The 17,798-nt window shown below is 40.0% G+C and overlaps 4 protein-coding genes across 11 annotated transcripts; 3 read left to right on the top strand and 1 right to left on the bottom strand.

The window, feature by feature from the left end:
* Positions 1-2,423: 2,423 nt before the first annotated feature.
* Positions 2,424-4,639, top strand: cldn10a (claudin 10a). Its single transcript, XM_072450878.1, has 4 exons — positions 2,424-2,895; positions 3,293-3,454; positions 3,530-3,611; positions 4,175-4,639. Exons 1-4 carry the CDS (start codon positions 2,676-2,678, stop codon positions 4,299-4,301), a joined length of 591 nt encoding a protein of 196 aa, XP_072306979.1. The 5' UTR covers positions 2,424-2,675; the 3' UTR covers positions 4,302-4,639.
* Positions 4,640-6,296: 1,657 nt separating this feature from the next.
* Positions 6,297-8,234, top strand: cldn10e (claudin 10e). Its single transcript, XM_072463986.1, has 5 exons — positions 6,297-6,753; positions 6,817-6,978; positions 7,117-7,198; positions 7,276-7,389; positions 7,801-8,234. Exons 1-5 carry the CDS (start codon positions 6,522-6,524, stop codon positions 8,228-8,230), a joined length of 1,020 nt encoding a protein of 339 aa, XP_072320087.1. The 5' UTR covers positions 6,297-6,521; the 3' UTR covers positions 8,231-8,234.
* Positions 8,235-9,467: 1,233 nt separating this feature from the next.
* Positions 9,468-10,600, top strand: cldn10d (claudin 10d). Its single transcript, XM_072450863.1, has 5 exons — positions 9,468-9,733; positions 9,806-9,967; positions 10,049-10,130; positions 10,207-10,314; positions 10,395-10,600. The coding sequence occupies exons 1-5, from the start codon at positions 9,502-9,504 to the stop codon at positions 10,579-10,581; spliced, it is 771 nt and encodes a 256-aa protein (XP_072306964.1). The 5' UTR covers positions 9,468-9,501; the 3' UTR covers positions 10,582-10,600.
* A 592-nt stretch (positions 10,601-11,192) lies between these two features.
* dzip1 (DAZ interacting zinc finger protein 1) lies at positions 11,193-17,477 on the bottom strand. 8 transcript variants are annotated; one of them, XM_072461827.1, is made up of 18 exons: positions 17,317-17,477; positions 16,567-17,160; positions 15,242-15,326; positions 15,054-15,169; positions 14,825-14,974; positions 14,609-14,743; positions 14,472-14,534; positions 14,267-14,395; positions 14,015-14,063; positions 13,826-13,873; positions 13,601-13,660; positions 13,161-13,336; positions 12,680-12,863; positions 12,418-12,589; positions 11,881-12,194; positions 11,687-11,808; positions 11,400-11,550; positions 11,193-11,313 (listed from the first exon to the last, which is right to left on the bottom strand). In XM_072461827.1, the coding sequence occupies exons 1-18, from the start codon at positions 17,317-17,319 to the stop codon at positions 11,237-11,239; spliced, it is 2,628 nt and encodes an 875-aa protein (XP_072317928.1). In that variant the 5' UTR covers positions 17,320-17,477; the 3' UTR covers positions 11,193-11,236. The 8 variants fall into 8 exon arrangements, with proteins under 8 accessions (XP_072317928.1, XP_072317920.1, XP_072317911.1 ...); XM_072461819.1 differs by having other exon boundaries at positions 11,193-11,310; positions 14,816-14,974; positions 17,317-17,476; XM_072461810.1 differs by having other exon boundaries at positions 14,816-14,974; positions 17,317-17,474.
* Positions 17,478-17,798: the final 321 nt, after the last annotated feature.

Below are 17,798 nucleotides of genomic sequence, written 5' to 3'. Positions count from 1 at the left end.
CACTTCAAAGAGATCCCATTGGTTTAAAACTCAGGAACGTGGCCTATGGGAGGGGCGGCTGTATTAGGCTATTATATATAAAGAAAAAGGTTATTATAATGAAAGCATGTAATTTTATTAACCATAATTTTCAAGTTCTCATTGAGACAGGCCACCTCTTTTTCAAGGATGGCCCGTGGAAAAGGGAAAATGTAGCACACAAATCATAAAAATAAAAACATGTATACATTCAAGAAAAATTAAAACAGAATCTAAATTTAAAACCACAGACAGGTTGTTGTAGGATGCTCTCTATTTGTTTTAGTTTTTATTTGAGCGGGAAAAACCCCAAGCAAGACTAACTTGGCTCACGCTAGATGAATTCTCACGATATTTGTTTCACCTACCCTATGATATTGTTAAGAAATCAACTCAGAGTGATACTCATATCAATCTGGCAGAGCCAAGATAAAGCAATACCAGTTCATATAAAACACATTTTGGAAGTTTATTAATTCTCCATTATCTGATAAATGACAAATCACACACGGTTACAATAAGAAAGGTGTTCCCAAGTATATAGTGAAACCAGGCTCTGTAAATGTAGTACAAACATAGCCCTTTGTAAATAAAGAACAACTAGGCTTTGATAGATAGCTCCGGTTGCCTGCACAAAAAGTGTACACATGGAGGATGTCTATAAATACTACACAGGTAGGAGATGACAGAGCCCTCTGACACTGCAGGTGTTTCCTGTGCTGACATAATGGACAGAGCTGGCATAGGGGTGATGACTCCACTCCACGCTGTGCCTGCTCCTCTCTCCCACCTCCTCCTGTTTCATTGTTTGAGATAAAAAGTCAAAGTATTTCCAGTCCCAGGTGGACTATTTTCCTGACAAAATATGGTCCAACGATAACAATGTTAGTTCAAAACTCAAGGAGATGGACACAGCGGGTGATCAGACACGGTGCAGCCAGCCCACTGCAGATATCAACATTACTTTCTCAGGCTGTTGAAACCTTGTGATAAGCTTGTTTTCAACTGCTCACATTACCACTGTGGCCCCAGAGCTCTTTAACACTACTGTGAGGAACACACTGGAATAGTACAAAATTATACACACAATAGTGGTGGAAGTAGCGTAGCAGTTGTCAAATAGTCCAATCTAATAAATGAATTATGTATTTTAATGTATTCATATAGTATGGTCACAATTACCTTTCACAAATTTTAGGTCACTTTCTTTTACACACTTTGATTTCATTTGTTCTTATTAAAAATAGATAACTGCCACTTAATTTCAAAGTCCAAAATTCTGAACTCAAAACCACACACTTTTACTGACAGAGGATTGTGGTTAAAAATCCCCAAGATCATCAGTGGTAATTAGAAATCTTGATCAAAATGTTATGATGTGCACAGCTCTAATTATAATGTGAGTATCTTAGTACTATATTTTGGCTATACACAAGAGTATTAACAGGTATACTGCGTTACCATTACCAGGTAACAGCAACCATGGAAACGTCCTCATGAAATCCCCAATTCTCTGGAGCTGTACCAAACAAGGTGCCGGTACTGTCACTATCCTTTTTCTCATAGAGCTAATATAGGGCTAACCAGGCCAACAGGGCGGATAGATTGAGTTGTTGGAAAGCAGTATATAAGATAAGATAAGATATTCCTTTATTGTCCCACATGGGGAAATTTCACAATGATGAAGATGATCTAGCACAAATATGACTTTCTTTCACAAGACATGTTTTTTCTACTCCACAACTCCTATATACATACAGGAGGTCTCTGTTCAAAGTCCATTTTTTCCTGAAGGTTATTACATTTTCTCTACTGATAAAAGAATGCCTTAGGTGCACTGCACGCCCACGTGTCTCTATTGAGGTGTTGCTTCACAGGAAAGTTCCACAGTATAGCATTGAACATGTTGAATTTATTCGATTACAAAATAAATTGAATTGAAAGTTATGATTGCTCAGAGCCTGACTTTAAAAAAAAACTCATTGTGAGTGCATTTGTCTCTCCAAGTTTAATGCCGCACTGTGGAGCATTCCAAGTAAAGCAGTAAAAACTCTATGGGGGCACGTGCATGGTGGACATTCCAACAGAAAAGTTATGTAGAGTACATTTACATTTTTAAAACTTCTTTAATACAATGATCAAGTTATTTGACAAAAAAAACTGTGCCTTCGTTGTCACCCTGTCAATGGGGTTTAACAAAGTATTTATCGACTTTAACAAATAATATACAGCATGGATGTAGATGTGTGTCTCTTGATTTCTTGCAGCAAACAAATAAAAAGAGGGAAATAAGTAAACCAAATCCACAATGTAGTTGAATGTATAGGTGAGTCGATCTGTGATTGCCCTTTCCTATCACTGCTCCTCATCTACTGCTCATGACTTTTCAGATCCTTCCAATTAAAGGCTTCCTCTGTGGCAGATCCCCTTGCACAGACCCTCCACATGGCGACGAGTGATGCCCAGTGAATAATATCTGCCCCCCCCCCGCTCTACCTCCTTCATCTGACCACACAGGTGATTGTGCAAAAACATGTCATGCTTTTTTGAAAACAGACGTACCTTTTTCTGGACAGATCCTCCCACCTCCCAATCCCATTTAGTTTCCCTGTGAGTCCCCCAGAATGTCCCAAACCGAGGGCAGGTGAGAGGAGAGGATGGGGAGCATGGCGACGGAGATAGTAGCTTTTCTCTTGACTATTTCAGGCTGGATTTTGGTGTCATCCACGCTTCCCATCGACTATTGGAAGGTGTCCTCTGTGGATGGGACGGTCATCACCACAGCAACATTTTGGTCAAATTTGTGGAAAACGTGCGTCACCGATTCCACTGGTGTCTCCAACTGCAAGGACTTTCCCTCAATGCTGGCTCTAGATGGTGAGTCCGACCGGTTTGACAAATAGTGATATATACCTGCTCCGAAGCATGTTAGGCCTTTAATGTTGAATTACAAATTGACTCAGTTTTACAGGCAAATAATTAAAATTTCCATTAATGTGACACATTTCATTTAATGCAGCTTTGTATTACATTTTTGGCTCTAATAATAATTAAAATGATCAAAATAGGACTATTGCCAGCATTTGACAATTTCAAACAAAATATAATATTTTTAATTTAATTTCAAAAGTCCTCAAAATGTCAAAGCCAAAACCCAGATTTTGTTGCCTATACAATTTTACTATTTCTTATGTTTATAGTTTTTACTGAGCACATCAAATGATTACCAAATATGTTGCCACATTTTTTACAGTAATTCTCCCCTGTCCCGTAGCTTACATCCAGGTTTGCAGGGGTCTCATGATAGCAGCAGTGTGCCTGGGGTTTTTCGGTGCTACTCTGGCTCTGGTGGGAATGAAGTGCACCAAAATAGGGGGCTCGGACTCCACTAAAGCTCGTCTGACTGCACTGTCCGGTTTCCAATTCATACTCTGTGGTAATCTGCCAATATATAAAATACACAAAATAAAAACATGCAACATTTATTTGTTATGAATATTCTCTCTCATAGGGCTGTGTTCTATGACTGCATGCTCTATATATGCTCGCCGGATCACCACAGACTTCTTTGACCCTCTTTTTGTTGCCCAGAAGTAAGTCCTGAGGATTAAAGGGAGAATTCGGCAGATCAAAGTCCCTAGTCACACATATCTCATGATTTTCTCAATGTTTTTTTTTCTAGATTTGAGCTGGGGGCTGCTCTATTCATTGGCTGGTCGGGCTCTGTATTGTGTATTATTGGAGGACTTGTATTCTTTCTGTCGCTCTCTGATGGATTCAGTTTGAGGCAAGTGTCAATGACCACAGTTGAGAAAAGCAATGACATGCCATGAAACATACTCTCTACTCAAATAAGTTTAATTTACTCAAAACAGTCCACAATCTAATCTGGCATCGTGTTTCATAACTTACAGGCTAAATGGGTTTGATGGATATTAGTGATACAGCATGTAATGCCTGAATGTTTCCTTTGTTTCTGGTCTTGTAATGATTCCACAATGAAAGTCACCTTCACCTGGGGCACTATAGAGACATATTATATCTTAGGGCAAAGACATACCCATTTATCAATGATAATTTATTTAGACATTTCATTGCTGTTTGGTGTGGAAAGTCAGTAAATTAAGTCAAGACCCTTAACTTGTTGTTTGCACAGGGCTGAGTATTCATACAGAGGAGCAGCATCTTTAGCGACAACACGGCACTACCCCAGTAAACCGGGCAGCAGTCTGCAGAAGGACACGCATGAGCAGAGACAGTTTGGGAGAAATGCATATGTGTGAAAATGATACTTCTGCTTTGTTCCATGTGTTTGTATCAGCGTAAGCTTATTTGATCAGTGACACATTCATTTTTCTGATGGAACAGGAAATTTGACTTGGCACAAAGCTTGCCTCAAACTCACCAGTCTCCTTCAACAAGTTGTCTGTGCCCAAATCCCCTTTTATAATTACAATGATATTAAATGTGTATTTGAGAGATTCCTTGAGAAATTCCTCTGAAAAAATAGAATAGGATAATAGCATAATAATGCAAAACTTTGAATGCATTTACATGTGTATTATCATGTGTGAACATTATATGTTTTATTTCAGAAAAATCTATATGTCTACAAATGTAATTTCAAACAGATTTGACCTCCAGGTCACTGGGTCTCATCCAGCCTGGTGCTATCTCCTCAGATCAGTCCTGACCAGACGTTACTCATCTGTCTCCACCTGTGAATATTATCAGGAGGACCCCAGTGCTCTGGTATCAGGCCTGGTCTGATACTTGAACCAGTAGCGGCTGTGCTTCACAACCTTACATCAGTAAACAAGTGTCAGATGTCCATTGCTCCATTGTTTTGAATGTATAAAACTATAAAGTCAATTTAAATATGATATTATATTTGCAACTTATAAACAAAACTATCAATGAGCAAAGTATTTGTAAAGGTGAGAACTGTTTTTGAGGCATTTGATCATGCCACTAGATGGCAGTAACACATTACAATGAACACGAGGCCACATACTAAAAGATTATTGGAGATGGCCCTCTATAGTATATTGAGATTAAAGCTGGGGTATCTACATTAAAAAAAAACATAATTAGTCAATTCTGTGTAAAAGCAGAACTTTGGGGGGGGGGGGGAAATCATACCTCCACATTCAGTCTAATTATTAAACATTTTATCTTTTCAAACTTGTAAGAAAGAGCCATATGAGTCACTTTATGACACTTTGAGATAATTGTCTGTTTAGGAATATCCCCCTACTTCACTTTTGTGTTTGAAAATACCGATCCAAAGATGTCCTTGTGGCCAAGAAATGTATGGATGTCATTACTAATGATATGCCAAAAGATTTGTGAGAGCCAGGAATGAGTTAGAAAGGTTCAAATACCTACTTCCTTGTTTCACTATTTGACAATTAGGTACCCTAGCGTTAAATACTCAAAAAGTCTTATACAAAAGATTTTTTTTGTTTGGGTCGTATATGGTACATATCGTATAATTTCTTGCCTCACACTACATTTAGTATCACCCCTGTATAGAAGCTCTAAATAGAGGGCTTTATCATACAAACCACTCAACCCAGGAATTGCTGGGTTTCAGATGACATCACAACATTCTATACACCATCAATATTTAATACAGATGGGGGCCACTATAATGAATATTGTTGTAATACAATGAGTTCTTCAGGTTCAGAGACCATCAGGTTCAATATCTGTTAATTTACCTTTTAGATATTTCATGGAAAACACACTGTTATCAACAGGGAAATTCTGAAAACCACCAACAATTCGGTATCCAAGGACTTAAATGTAAAGAAGACATTTTTCAACTCCTCCTAAATAGCATTCCTCACTCCCTGTCTCTTATATTAACCCACATTTAAGTATAATTAAAGCAGGACTAAGACGTTGCTGAATTAATGAGCTCTTCATACAAAGAGGTCACATTATATGACCAATAACAGGCTTAAGTCCTGGGGCAAAGTGAAGAATGTACATCGCCTTCAGTGGATTAGGTCATAGCATCCATAGTAATAACCTCTCACAGCCAATATTCATGACATTCTTAAGGAGATTATTGCAGATTAATGTCATTTCAGCGGCACTGTTGGAACGTCTATCCATGCGTTTTGAAGCCTGTGCCAACCAAAAAAAAAAATCCCTATTGCATGAAAAAGAAAGAGATACTAAATAAGGAAGAAACTGGCTTGTAAAATGAGACACTTGCTTACTGCTTAGCACTCAAATTCAAACTCGCAAGCATCAATGGGAACTTGGGTGCAGCCTTTCACCCTCATGTTTTTGTTTTAGAAAGTTGCTGAATGTCCCAGATTTTCACCTGAGATTGCTTTCAGTTCAGAGAAGCTCAGTGAGATCTTGCAGACCTTTAGGATGCACACTGATCTGTGGGTAGTGCACAGAGACAGGGAAATCAGACTGGATTTTATTTATCAAAAACATCAAGGAGATTTTTAGCTGTAAATATTGGCCTTGAACATTTCACCATGAAGATCAGAGTGGTGCAGATATGGGGCTTCCTCATGACTGTGCTTGGATGGATCTTTGTGGCCTGCACAATGGCGATGGAGGGCTGGAAAATCACTTCTATTGGAGGCATGGCTGGCTCTTCCATTATCAAGGTGGCATGGTACTGGTCTAGTCTTTGGAGGTCTTGTTTTACAGACTCCACTGCTGTCAGCAACTGCTATGACTTCCCTGTGTTGTGGTCTGTCGAGGGTAAGTCAGTCTATTATCTTGTACTAAATGCTCAAATGAGTCACTCCTTTTTTTTAAATCCAGGACACATTCAAATAGTGCGTGGGTGTCTTATGGCTGCCCTTTCTTTGGGCATGCTTGGCTTTGTGCTTAGTATGTTGGGAATGGAATGCACATATCTAGGAGGCCAGGACATTTCCAAATACAAGAAGATCTACGCTGGAGGATGTTGCCATATCATTAGCGGTAAAGTTGTGTTTTTATTGATTTTGTTGCTTTGAGTATCAATTTGGTGTCCAAATTCTGCCTACATTTTTGCGTTGCCTTTATTCGTTCAAATCACATGCATATTTTGAAACCTGGGGCCCTTCTTTTTGTCTTTAGGTGTGCTGTCTACAAGTGGATACGGTATTTATGCTCAATATGTCTCAGCGGAATACTTTAACAATGACTTCAATGACCTAAAGTAAGCACAAATACTTACCCATGTGGTTTTTGTCATTGGGGTTATGTTCAGGGCATTTTCTCTTTCTTCGAATGCAGATTTGACCTTGGTACACCGCTGTTCTTGGGCTGGGTTGGTTCTGCCTTCCACGTGGCCGGTGGTTTCTTCTACCTGTGGTCCGCGTGCAGGCCGCTGTGTGGAGCAGAGCCAGAGTGAGTGTGCAAAAACATGTAATTATAACATATTAAGTCAGGGGCGATCACTAAATAAAGCACTCCACTTCCGCAATAAATAGCACAAAAGTGAAGGCCACATGTTGCCCGTAAAATAGAACATGTGTGTACATTTCCACTCAGTAAGCAACACAGGCCTGAAGCTATAGAGGGAAAGAATATGGGAGTATTTAAGAGTTCCTGTTTGCTGTAGATCTAATCATTACTTTAGCTTTCCCAGATCCCAAAGCCTGCAGATCATATGTGACAATAAACTTGTCCATAAATTCTGGTACTTCTGCTTATTCTTATGTTAGTCATAACAGCAGCAATGGGCATTGGATGGGCTTCACTCGTAAACACATAAACAAGTAAACAAGTCAGACCTGATTTGTTTCTTTTCTTTTCCAGGGTGATCGTTGTCAATGCGCTACCAGGTGTGGAACAGAACACCTCCACAAACCTTAACAAGTCTACCACAGCTTTATCCACCAAGTCGGACGTCACCTCCAAAACCCAACTTTCCTCCATTTCCGAGCTCTCCTCTAAACGATCGGACATATCGGACATTTCCTCTAGGTCGGCTCGCACTTCCAGCATGGGACGGACATCCAGAACAGCCAGAAGCCCCAGGTCTGCAGGCTCCCGGTCCAGTTCCACCTCAAGATCAGGGACAGAATCAGGGAGGTCCTCCAGGTCCAGTGTGTCCACCATCTCAGGGTCAAGTAAGAGCAGCAGGAGCAGTAGAAGAAGCCGGAGCAGCAGCAGGACGACAGTGTCTTCAATATCAGGAAGTTCCACGAGTGGATCAGCACCTTTTGTGAAGAATTCCTACATATAAAAGAAAAAAACGGCTCAAAATCACAATGTTATGTTATTATGTGAAGGCCTAACTCATGAACTAAGTTGGAAATTGTGTTTTAAATATGATTGTGTAGTCAAAAAAAAAGTTTAATACAGTTTGATTGATGTATATCTTTTTTACAATACGCAAAATGATGCACGCTAATTTGGGGACCAATATCGTGGTTATGAAGGATACAAGGACACAGTCTCAACCATGTAACTGTGATAACTAATGTCTGATTTAAACTCAAAGACTTAAAGACCAAAATGAACAACAGTTGTATGTAACATGGCATTAACATATTATTAACATGTTATAACCAACATATGTGCTGCATGTGGTGACAGTAAACAACCTCTCATGGAAACACCTTCTCATTTGCTAATCCGCTCACTGCTTTGTCTTGTTGTCCTTACGTCACGTGCTTTTCCTCTGTCAGGCGTGGGCTGCCGTTGTTTACACCTAAAACAGTTTGCCAAGATTCTCATGCCACACATATGAGACAGAATGTTGTTGATTCAATTGGTGTTTTACCACATTCAGCTCAACACTCAATAAAATGAAATGATGTAAAAAAGCAGCCAGCTGTACATGTGAGAAACCTTTCATTTCAGTTGGAAAAGAACACACTTACACAAGGAAATCCTGTAACTTGAACTGGCCACACTGACATGTATTATGCTGCTGGAAATACGGTTCTGATTAGTTGTTGCAGGTTCTTGTTATCGTCTTATGATCTGGGTTAACCTAATTGAAGCATTCTTTCACTCTGCATCACGTATTGTGAAACTAACTAGGACAATATCAGTGCATTTCCATTATTACAATTCACGAATACTGTAAGTAATATTTTAATGAAATGTTTCAATCAAAAGTTGTAATAGATTGTGAATAATGAGTTACAAAAAGGCTAGACAGTAACACAATACAAGTTTTTTGGGTATTGTGGAGACAACTGACAATGAGCATAGTTTTAATCCATTTCAAGTTGTGTCTTTAAGCAGTGATAACTGGTTACAAACTATTTTTTGTAACTAGTGCTTTAGTGTGTAATAGTACCAGTTACCGACCATTAAGGAAAGTATTATTTCTTCATCTTTTGGAGCATGTCTGATGGCTGGGAACTAAAAGGTGCTGAGCGAGCAGAAGCATCTAACAGATAAGAACTGGCCAAACATCTTCTGTCTTTTGCTGTGAACACATCAGAGTCGCTCACAGGCAGTTCGAAGTTAGTGTCTTTTCTTTAGTTAGTGACTCTATTCACCATGAAGTATAAAACGGTGGTTATGTACGTGGAAATCGGCTGTTTTGTGAGCTGTTTATTCGGATGGATACTCGTCTGCTCCACTCTCCCTACAGAATACTGGACTTTCTCTGAAGTAGGAACCCTTGTGTTGACTACGGGCAACTACTACTCAAACCTGTGGAGGGATTGTGTGTCTGACACTACTGGGGTGTCGGACTGTAAAGACTACCCTTCCATGTTGGCTCTGCCTGGTAAGACATCATAAAAAAATACATAATCCAAGGCTTAAATTGCTGTGTAAATGATATCCTATGTTTTTGTAGTGTTCTTACATGCCTGCCGAGCTCTCGCCGTGTCCGCAGTCATCACCGGCTTCTTTGGTGGCGTCCTCACTCTCATTGGGATGAAATGTACTAAAATAGGAGGATCAGAGATTGTAAACGCAAGAGTGACCTTTGCTGGGGCGCTTACCTACTTAGTTTCAGGTGGACAGAAATGCCTTTGGAGAATTACTACAACAGATATTCAGATATTGACAAATACAATAACAGTGTGTTTTCAAATAGGGTTCTGTGGGATGATAACCTATTCCTGGTGGGCCCATAAAGTCATTAGTGAGTTTGTGGATCCAAATTTCAGGGCACAAAAGTAAGTGAAAAATGAATATAAGAGTTTATAGATGTAAAGAAAATGTTGTTCTAAGAAAACATGTATATCGTTCCAGATTTGAGATTGGTGCTGCTGTTTTTGTTGGATGGGGAGGCTCAATTCTGCTCATCTGTGGGGGAGCAGTGCAAGGTTATTTCTCCGGGAAAGAAGGCCTACCATCACGGTAACATGTGAACCTAAACATCAGCTATTGAAACAATCCAGATTCAGAACTAAATCTAACTAAATTTGCATTGTTATCAGTTCCACAGACAGGCGCAGAGTATATGGGAATTATGTGACAGGCCGCAGCAGACGCACCTACATGGCCCCTGCCTCCAGAGTGACCCTGGTCCCACCTCTGTTCTACGAAGGGAGAAAGAGCAGAACCCCAAGAGGGACGAGATCAGCAAAAACCATCAAGTCGTACAACCGGGACAGCTTTGTTTGACATGGCTTGAAACTTAGAAAAGAATGTATGTTAAAGAAGTGTGTATATGGTGCTGCCGAGTGGTTAATTCAGCACATATGCCAGGCTCCATGTGCAGCCGGCTGAAGTCTTATGTCAATCTACTTCATGTCCTCCCTTCTCTCTCCTCCCCATGTCATGCTCAGTTGTCCTGTATGATAAAGCCTACGGGCAAAGAAAATCCTTAAAAATAAAATTGTGTATATGATTTGTGACAAGAGGCATCATTGTATTGAAAATGTTTTATTGTTTGTATAAATATTTCCTATAAAAAAATTACTACAAGTATTTTTTGGTCAAATGTTACAAAGTTACAAAATATATTGTACAAAAAGCTGATAACAATAAATGTATCTTTACCCAAAAAAAACAAAATTGATCTGTGACATTTGAATATATGATAATGAAACCTTTCTAAACCAAATACAATGTTGGCACAAGATATTCCTAAATTAGAAAACAGTGCAATCTCCTTAAACTAAAATGTGTTACTGTGAGATGTACATTTCCATATTTCATGAAGACATTTTAACAGCGTAATTCCCTTCTAAAATATTGCTATTTGGCGTGTGTGGAATAGTGTCAGGGGTTGGCTGAGGTTTATGGTTTTGCAAATGGCCCTTAAAATAGTTTCTAGTTAATTATTGCTGAAGTCATCATCACTGACATCGCTGATGGAGCAAATGCTGCTCTTCAAAGTGCTTCCTGTTCCTGCTTCAGTCAAACAAAAAGTCAAAGTTAGCATCACACTTCACAGTAAATAACATTGGTGGTATATAGGATGCCCTGGGCCTACTGACTTGACTTGGGTCCCTTTCCGGTGGACGTACCCCACACGCTGGTGCTGGCGGAGTCAAGGCTCTTCCTCAATGGCACAGAGCTCTGGGCTGGTTTAGACAATTTCTCCTCCAAAGACGAGACCCACTCATTGCTCTCTTCTAGATCAGTGCACTGACACAAACAAGCAGGAGATTAACCTTGATGTATTTAGATACAGTTTATTTGAATTACCGATATGTCCAATTTCAACATTAAAGTTCATTTTTAACTCAAGTCAATTAATTTACTTCATTATAAAAAATCTTACTGAGAGTTCCTGGACTTCACCTTTCCTCTCAGGCAAAATGCTAATGCCCCCTGCTGGTTTCTTGCCCAATCTGTCTGTAAACTGCTTTTCAATTATTTTGCCCATTTCACTGATCTTGTTCTCTGAAAGAATGAAGGAAATATTGTCCTTGTTAATTCCTTTACAAAACACAAAATAAAAATTGTGTCAGTTACCTTTCCCAAAGCTCTTCTTCTCCACGTTTCCATTCTGGTCTTTGAAGCTTTGCTGTTCTTTAGGAAAAATCTCACTGACTTCCGACCAGTTCTCATCTTCACTGTCCATCTGTGTCACTGTTGTTTTGGTCACTCCTCCTGTCAGGCCTCTGGACTGCAGGTTGTTGATGGAGGTGACCGAGGCCTGCTTGGTTAGAATTGGAGTGGTTCTGTTTTGGACCGCACTGGATTTATTCCTCTGGTCCAGCTGAAGATCTTCCTCTGCATCCGTCTCCTCTTCTTCAGATTCGTCGTCTGAGCTGAAAGGAGGTGTCCTTGAGAGTTACACAAAGATTGTTGATCAAAATCATTCATGACTTTAGCCTATGTATGCTATCTTGTCCAAAATGCTGACGATATTTATAGACGTTCAGATGTTTATCATTATTTTTTCATGAGGTAGTAAAAAAGTATAGTTTTTTTAAGCGGTAACTATCTCAATCTACAATCAAAACCTGTAGGCCAAATAATTATGTATTTAATGATAAAGGAATTTACATGGAGGAATATATCAGCCTCGTCTTGTCCTTGGGTGTGGAGGTTACTGGTTGTGGCGTGGACCTGGTTCTCGGGGCGGGCTGTGGGGTTTTGTACAGCCTCTCTGAAGATACCGACATCGCTAGTGGTGCTTTCGATGGCAAGCTATTAGAACGAGAGTGGCTCTGCAACACTACACAAATAAATGCTCATTAAATACACTGGCAAAAGGCAAAGCCTGGTCCACATACCAGATTGTGAAAGCACGGGTGATTTCCTGTACCTTGCATTGGTTGTTTGTTTCTGTGATTACGACTCTTTGGGCCTCTGAGGTTGTCTTCTAACTCATCGCTTATTTTCTGGCGAGAAAACCAGTAATCAGGCAATACTTGTGACATCCTCTGCCGCTTCGCATTCACCCTGACAAGTATGGACTCCATCTCTTTAGTTTTAAGTCCACTGCAATTCTGAAGAGAAAAATAAACAAAATGTTTCCCTAAAACTCCCAAAAAAACAAATGCTACCAAACTAATTCATATTTGAAATGACCATACATGTTAACAATGGGTAATACAATGTTCATTCAAATATTTCCAGAATGCCAAAAGGGATTTTTCAAAGAATAGCATGTATTTTCAACATGTCTGTGTTGCCATGTGTTCTCCAGCAGATGGTACCATGCGCACTTACAATATTGAAGTCCTTTATGTAACTTCTACAGAATAATTGACAATATTGGGCTAATAAATATGTAATATACTCACATGCTTGACGCCATAGCTCTCGATCTCACTCATGAGAAACTTCTCCATCTCGGGCCTCATCTCTCTCCTGAGGTTGGGGTTTCTTCTTAGTGCACTGATGTCTGTACGCTGTTTCTTTTCTAGTGCTGGCTGTACTTTTCTCTCCACTGGCTTCATCTCAGAAACACTGCTAGACTCTAGAAAGTAACAGGGTGCTGTCAGTATGTTTAGAGTATTATATTGAAATATAATGCAGCAAGGTGGGGAAGCCAGATGAGAATGCCTCCATGCAAGTTTGCACTATCAAGGCACGACTGTAACTGACTATGATCCAATTTCAGTACGATGAGAACATCTTTAGACGGTTTAAAACTAAGTCTGGATGAAATGACCTTTAAGGACAGACTGATGCATCCATGCAGACAGCATGCACTCGAGCGGCTTTGCTGTATCTATTTTACCTCTGTCCTCTTCTGACAGCTCCTGTATAGGATCCAGCATAAGAGCCGAGGGGGGCTCCTCTTTGTGGACAGCACAGGTCAGAGGTCATATATCACATATGATTTATGTGACTGCAAATATGCTAGTCCTAATATAATTTTCTTTATAATCATAGTATAACGCCAAGAAGGAAATTAACAAGCTATGCCCTTGTAAAAAAAAAGAGGAAAAGATCAGTGACTTACCAAGTACAACTCTCTTTTGTTTGAGGTCTGGTGCTGCAGATGTGTGAACTGAAAATAATAATGAACAAATAATTATATTTAAAAAAGCGTTTAAAAAAAATATTATGTAAATTGTTATATATATATATATTATGTTTTTTGCGTGCAATTTGAAAATAAATATAAACTAAAAAATATCTATACAGGTACCTTGTGTTTCAACACGTTTGGCTTGTGGGCTAGATGACATCTTCTTTATCTGTAAAACAAACAGTATACCCAGCTAAATCCCCTGCACTTTGTGATTCCAGTGTGTGACCTCTGTCAAATATACAGTACACACTACAGTACGTGGTCTTTAAACAGTATGGAGCTAATAAAGGAAATCCTGAACAAGGCTGACCCTGTGCCATGTTTCCTGTCGGCATAAACTGCTTTGTTATAGTGTGAATGACGACTGACCTGCTCCTTCTGGCTCTTGATGGTTTGTTCTTTCTCCTGCAGCTTTCGGCCCAACTCCTGTCTGAGCCTCTGACTGTGCTCTAGTTGCTCTGACACATTGATCTGCGTTCTGTTGAGCTCGTTCAGCAGCTGACCCAAAGAGGAAGACAGATTATTATGTGGTGAGATATGTCATGGAAATAACAATTAAATAAAAGCAACAAACCTGATTTTTCTCTGACTCATGCTGATCCTTTATATCCTGCAATCGAGACTCCCACTTTTTGTCCTAAAACACAATATTTTTAAGGTTATTTGTTTTTTACTTTTTTTTTTTTAATATGTTTTTTTGTTCACACTTGCCTGTTTCTTGAGTGTCTGTTCAAGTTTGTGTATTGCTTGTTGCTGAATTTCTTTATAGTTGTCCAAGTCTTTTTCTGGTTCCATTTGAACAGGACTGGCCTTTCCAGGTCTTTTTGACTGCTGCTGATTTGCTTCCTAAAGATTGCCAGCATATAAAAGCTTATTACATAATACTACACACAGCATAAATGTGAAATTAGACATTACATTTAGCACTTTAATATTCTGAGTATACAGAAATTCCATCTCCCGCCGCATGCCATCTCTACTGTTCTCAATCTTTCTGTCCGTTCGAGCGATCTCCTCGGCCTTAAAACGATCCAGCTCCCTTAAAAGATCTCTGTGCATGGACTCCTGCTCTTTTTCCTGTTATAAAAATGTTACACATGATTAAAAAAAAAACAAAAAAACAATTAAATCAGAAGGAATGTAAGCATTTCAGTACCTGAGCTATTTTGGTTTGAAGGGTCTGTTGCTGCTGCACAATCTGCTCCTTTAAAACTGTAATCTCTGATTTGAGGTTGTCAATCTCTGATTTCCTCTCACTGCCTGACAGCAAGTCTAAGAATTACAAGTATTACAATCAATTAAGAACAGAAATAGTAAATTTAACAAGCACTTAATGTCACTTACTGGCCTCATATGCCTCTTGATGGCGCCTCTGCATATGATTTTGGAGAAAAGCAGCATTAAGAAAAGATTTTTCACAATGTCGACACTAGAAAGATACAAAGATAAATTCTGTTACTATGAAATATGCTGTTACCACAAAAGCATTAGTTAAGTGCTGTTTCCAGCCACATAAAATCTGGACACATGCAAACAAGTCTAAAGAATAAAGTCTAAAGAATAAAGTCTGAAGTATAGGCGGTCTAAATGAAGTCTAAAGAATAAAGTCTGGTGGTAATGTAACACTTGGACACCAGCCGCCATAAAACACCAAGCAAACAAATATTTAAATCTTCATCAATGTGAGTTGTTATGGCTTTGAAGAGCATTTCCACACTCAAGACAGATAGCGCAAGTGATGCTGATCTGTTCCCTTAGGCAGGAGACGCTCTCACCGCCATAAACACACACACATCACACGCTACATTTAACTCTACAGCTCACAATGCTGTGACTTCATTCAATGTTAATCAGGCTGAAACTGATATCTTGTCGCACCATATGGCAAGGATTTAAGTATCAACAAAAGTGTCAAATTGAGGCACCTGATGGAAAAATATATATAATTTATTTAGACCTCAATGAAGTGAAAGTAGAGCTAATATTTGGCCGAGGGCAAATGTGCAGGTCTTAAGAGGACACATGGCTTCTCTGTCAATTATTGAGCCTCTTGTGTTAGTGGAGCTGCTGGCATACACCTAGCAACCACATGCTGTCAGGATACACTACATGAGTTGCCCTGGCAACTGCTTGACTAGGTTAGATGTCAAAGTGTACACCATAACAGCAGGGTGAATAATAAACAAAAGTTGAAGTCACTGATGCAGCTTGTGATTGAATTTTAAAGGCTTGAAACTGTAAAATTGTAATAACATCAAAATATCATAAGACGTCACCCCAATTGCGGTTTTGTCTTGCTTTTATGGTGGATTTTAAGAATAACTGCAACCTAATGGCACCATCTGCTCTGCAGTTTTAATCCTTCAAGTTCAAAGCTTATTAAAGCTGTGCTAGCAACATTACATGAATGTGTACAATTTACTGGGATGTTTCTAATAGATATTACAAACAAATGTTGTTCATTTGCTCAGATTTAGCACCAATGAAGAAGAGGTTGTGCTATGGAATAAGACTGTGACATTTAGTTCCCAACAGGACAAAGCAAGCTGTGAATAGATCAAGAGAACAATGACAGAGTTGTGGGGGAGGAGTCAGGCGAAGGAGGGTGAGTGCTGTCAGCTACACACATGTGAATTCAGATGGCGATTGTATTAAATGAAATACTCTACCTTGTGGCTGTTGAGGATGCTTGGAGCGAGTAGCTTCTGCTGCGTGCGAATTACCTTCTTCCTCTGTTTTAGCTCATCATTCAGCGTTTTTAACTGCTCTTCTTTTTCCTTTTGCTGAGCCAGCAGCTGTACACGGTCCTTACCAGCGGCCTCAAGCTTTTCCTCCATTGCATGCATTTCCACTGTCAATAACTCCTGACAGTGCAGCAGGTACTCAACAGTGAGCTGGGCCAGGCGACAAAGCTTGATCAGAGCAGGGTCTACTGGACTCTGACACCGTGGACAGCGCTCACCATCCAGGCTGCAGTACGTCACTGCGTTGATGTACTCCTGAAGGACCCCCACATCTATCTGACTGACCACTGTGTCGATGTCCACTATATTTATTCGTCTCCAGTCCACACTCTCCCTCCGTGGCTGAAACCTGAAGAGAGGAGCCGTGGAGATGCCGCTGGAAGGAGTCATACCTGGTGCACAATGACCAAGCACAGAAGGCTGGCTGAACGGAGAATTAAGAAGGGAAGGAATCCCAGCTGAAGAGTGGGCCCCTTGGTGGTCACGGCTGTAGGGGTAATAGAAGCCACCTTGAAATGGCTGAAAAGAAGAAAGAAAACATGCTAAAATGACACATCCAAACTGATTATGAGGCAATAAAGGGCCAGTACAAAAGAGGAGAACAGCTAGATTCCACCACTGCCGTCGCTATCTACCTAACACGCTGGTGTCCGTGCACAGCCGCGCGGTCCTTACCATCTTCGGCTGATGTTTTGTGCCTCTACCGACAGCGGGACACCAAGCAGTCGTCGTCCGTCTCCGGTTCCGCCTCCTCGCGGCTCAGAACGCCGCCGTTTCCATGGAGACGCACGAGAGCGTCCCTGGGGAGAAAATGTTACCAAAACACGGAGAGCATTAGGACATGTTTGTCTCACTGTACCTGAAATACAGTGTCCAAGAGGGAATTGGCAACACATTTTAGTCAAATATTAAAACACACAAACACATGATTGGTTTTAAAAGGGAAAACGATCTAAAATATTGTTAACTCGTGAAACTAGCGCGCAGGACATGAATATTAGGGAACTATATGATCAGAAACAATTGTTGTCAAGACAAGCAAACTTTGTCTTAACTCTGCTTGACCTTAACAACGCGAACCATACGTACACGAACATGCCCGGGTCCGTTTCACCCCTCTTAAATCACATGTTTTGTCTAACAAACACAAAGCATCG

This window comes from Eucyclogobius newberryi, unplaced genomic scaffold (genome assembly GCF_026437365.1).
Source record: "Eucyclogobius newberryi isolate DKJ021-1_F unplaced genomic scaffold, fEucNew1.0.hap1 SCAF_1, whole genome shotgun sequence".
NCBI classification, from domain to species: Eukaryota; Metazoa; Chordata; class Actinopteri; order Gobiiformes; family Gobiidae; genus Eucyclogobius; species Eucyclogobius newberryi.
Note: the sequence above shows the minus strand (reverse complement) of the source record. Positions and strands in the feature narration are given on the sequence as shown.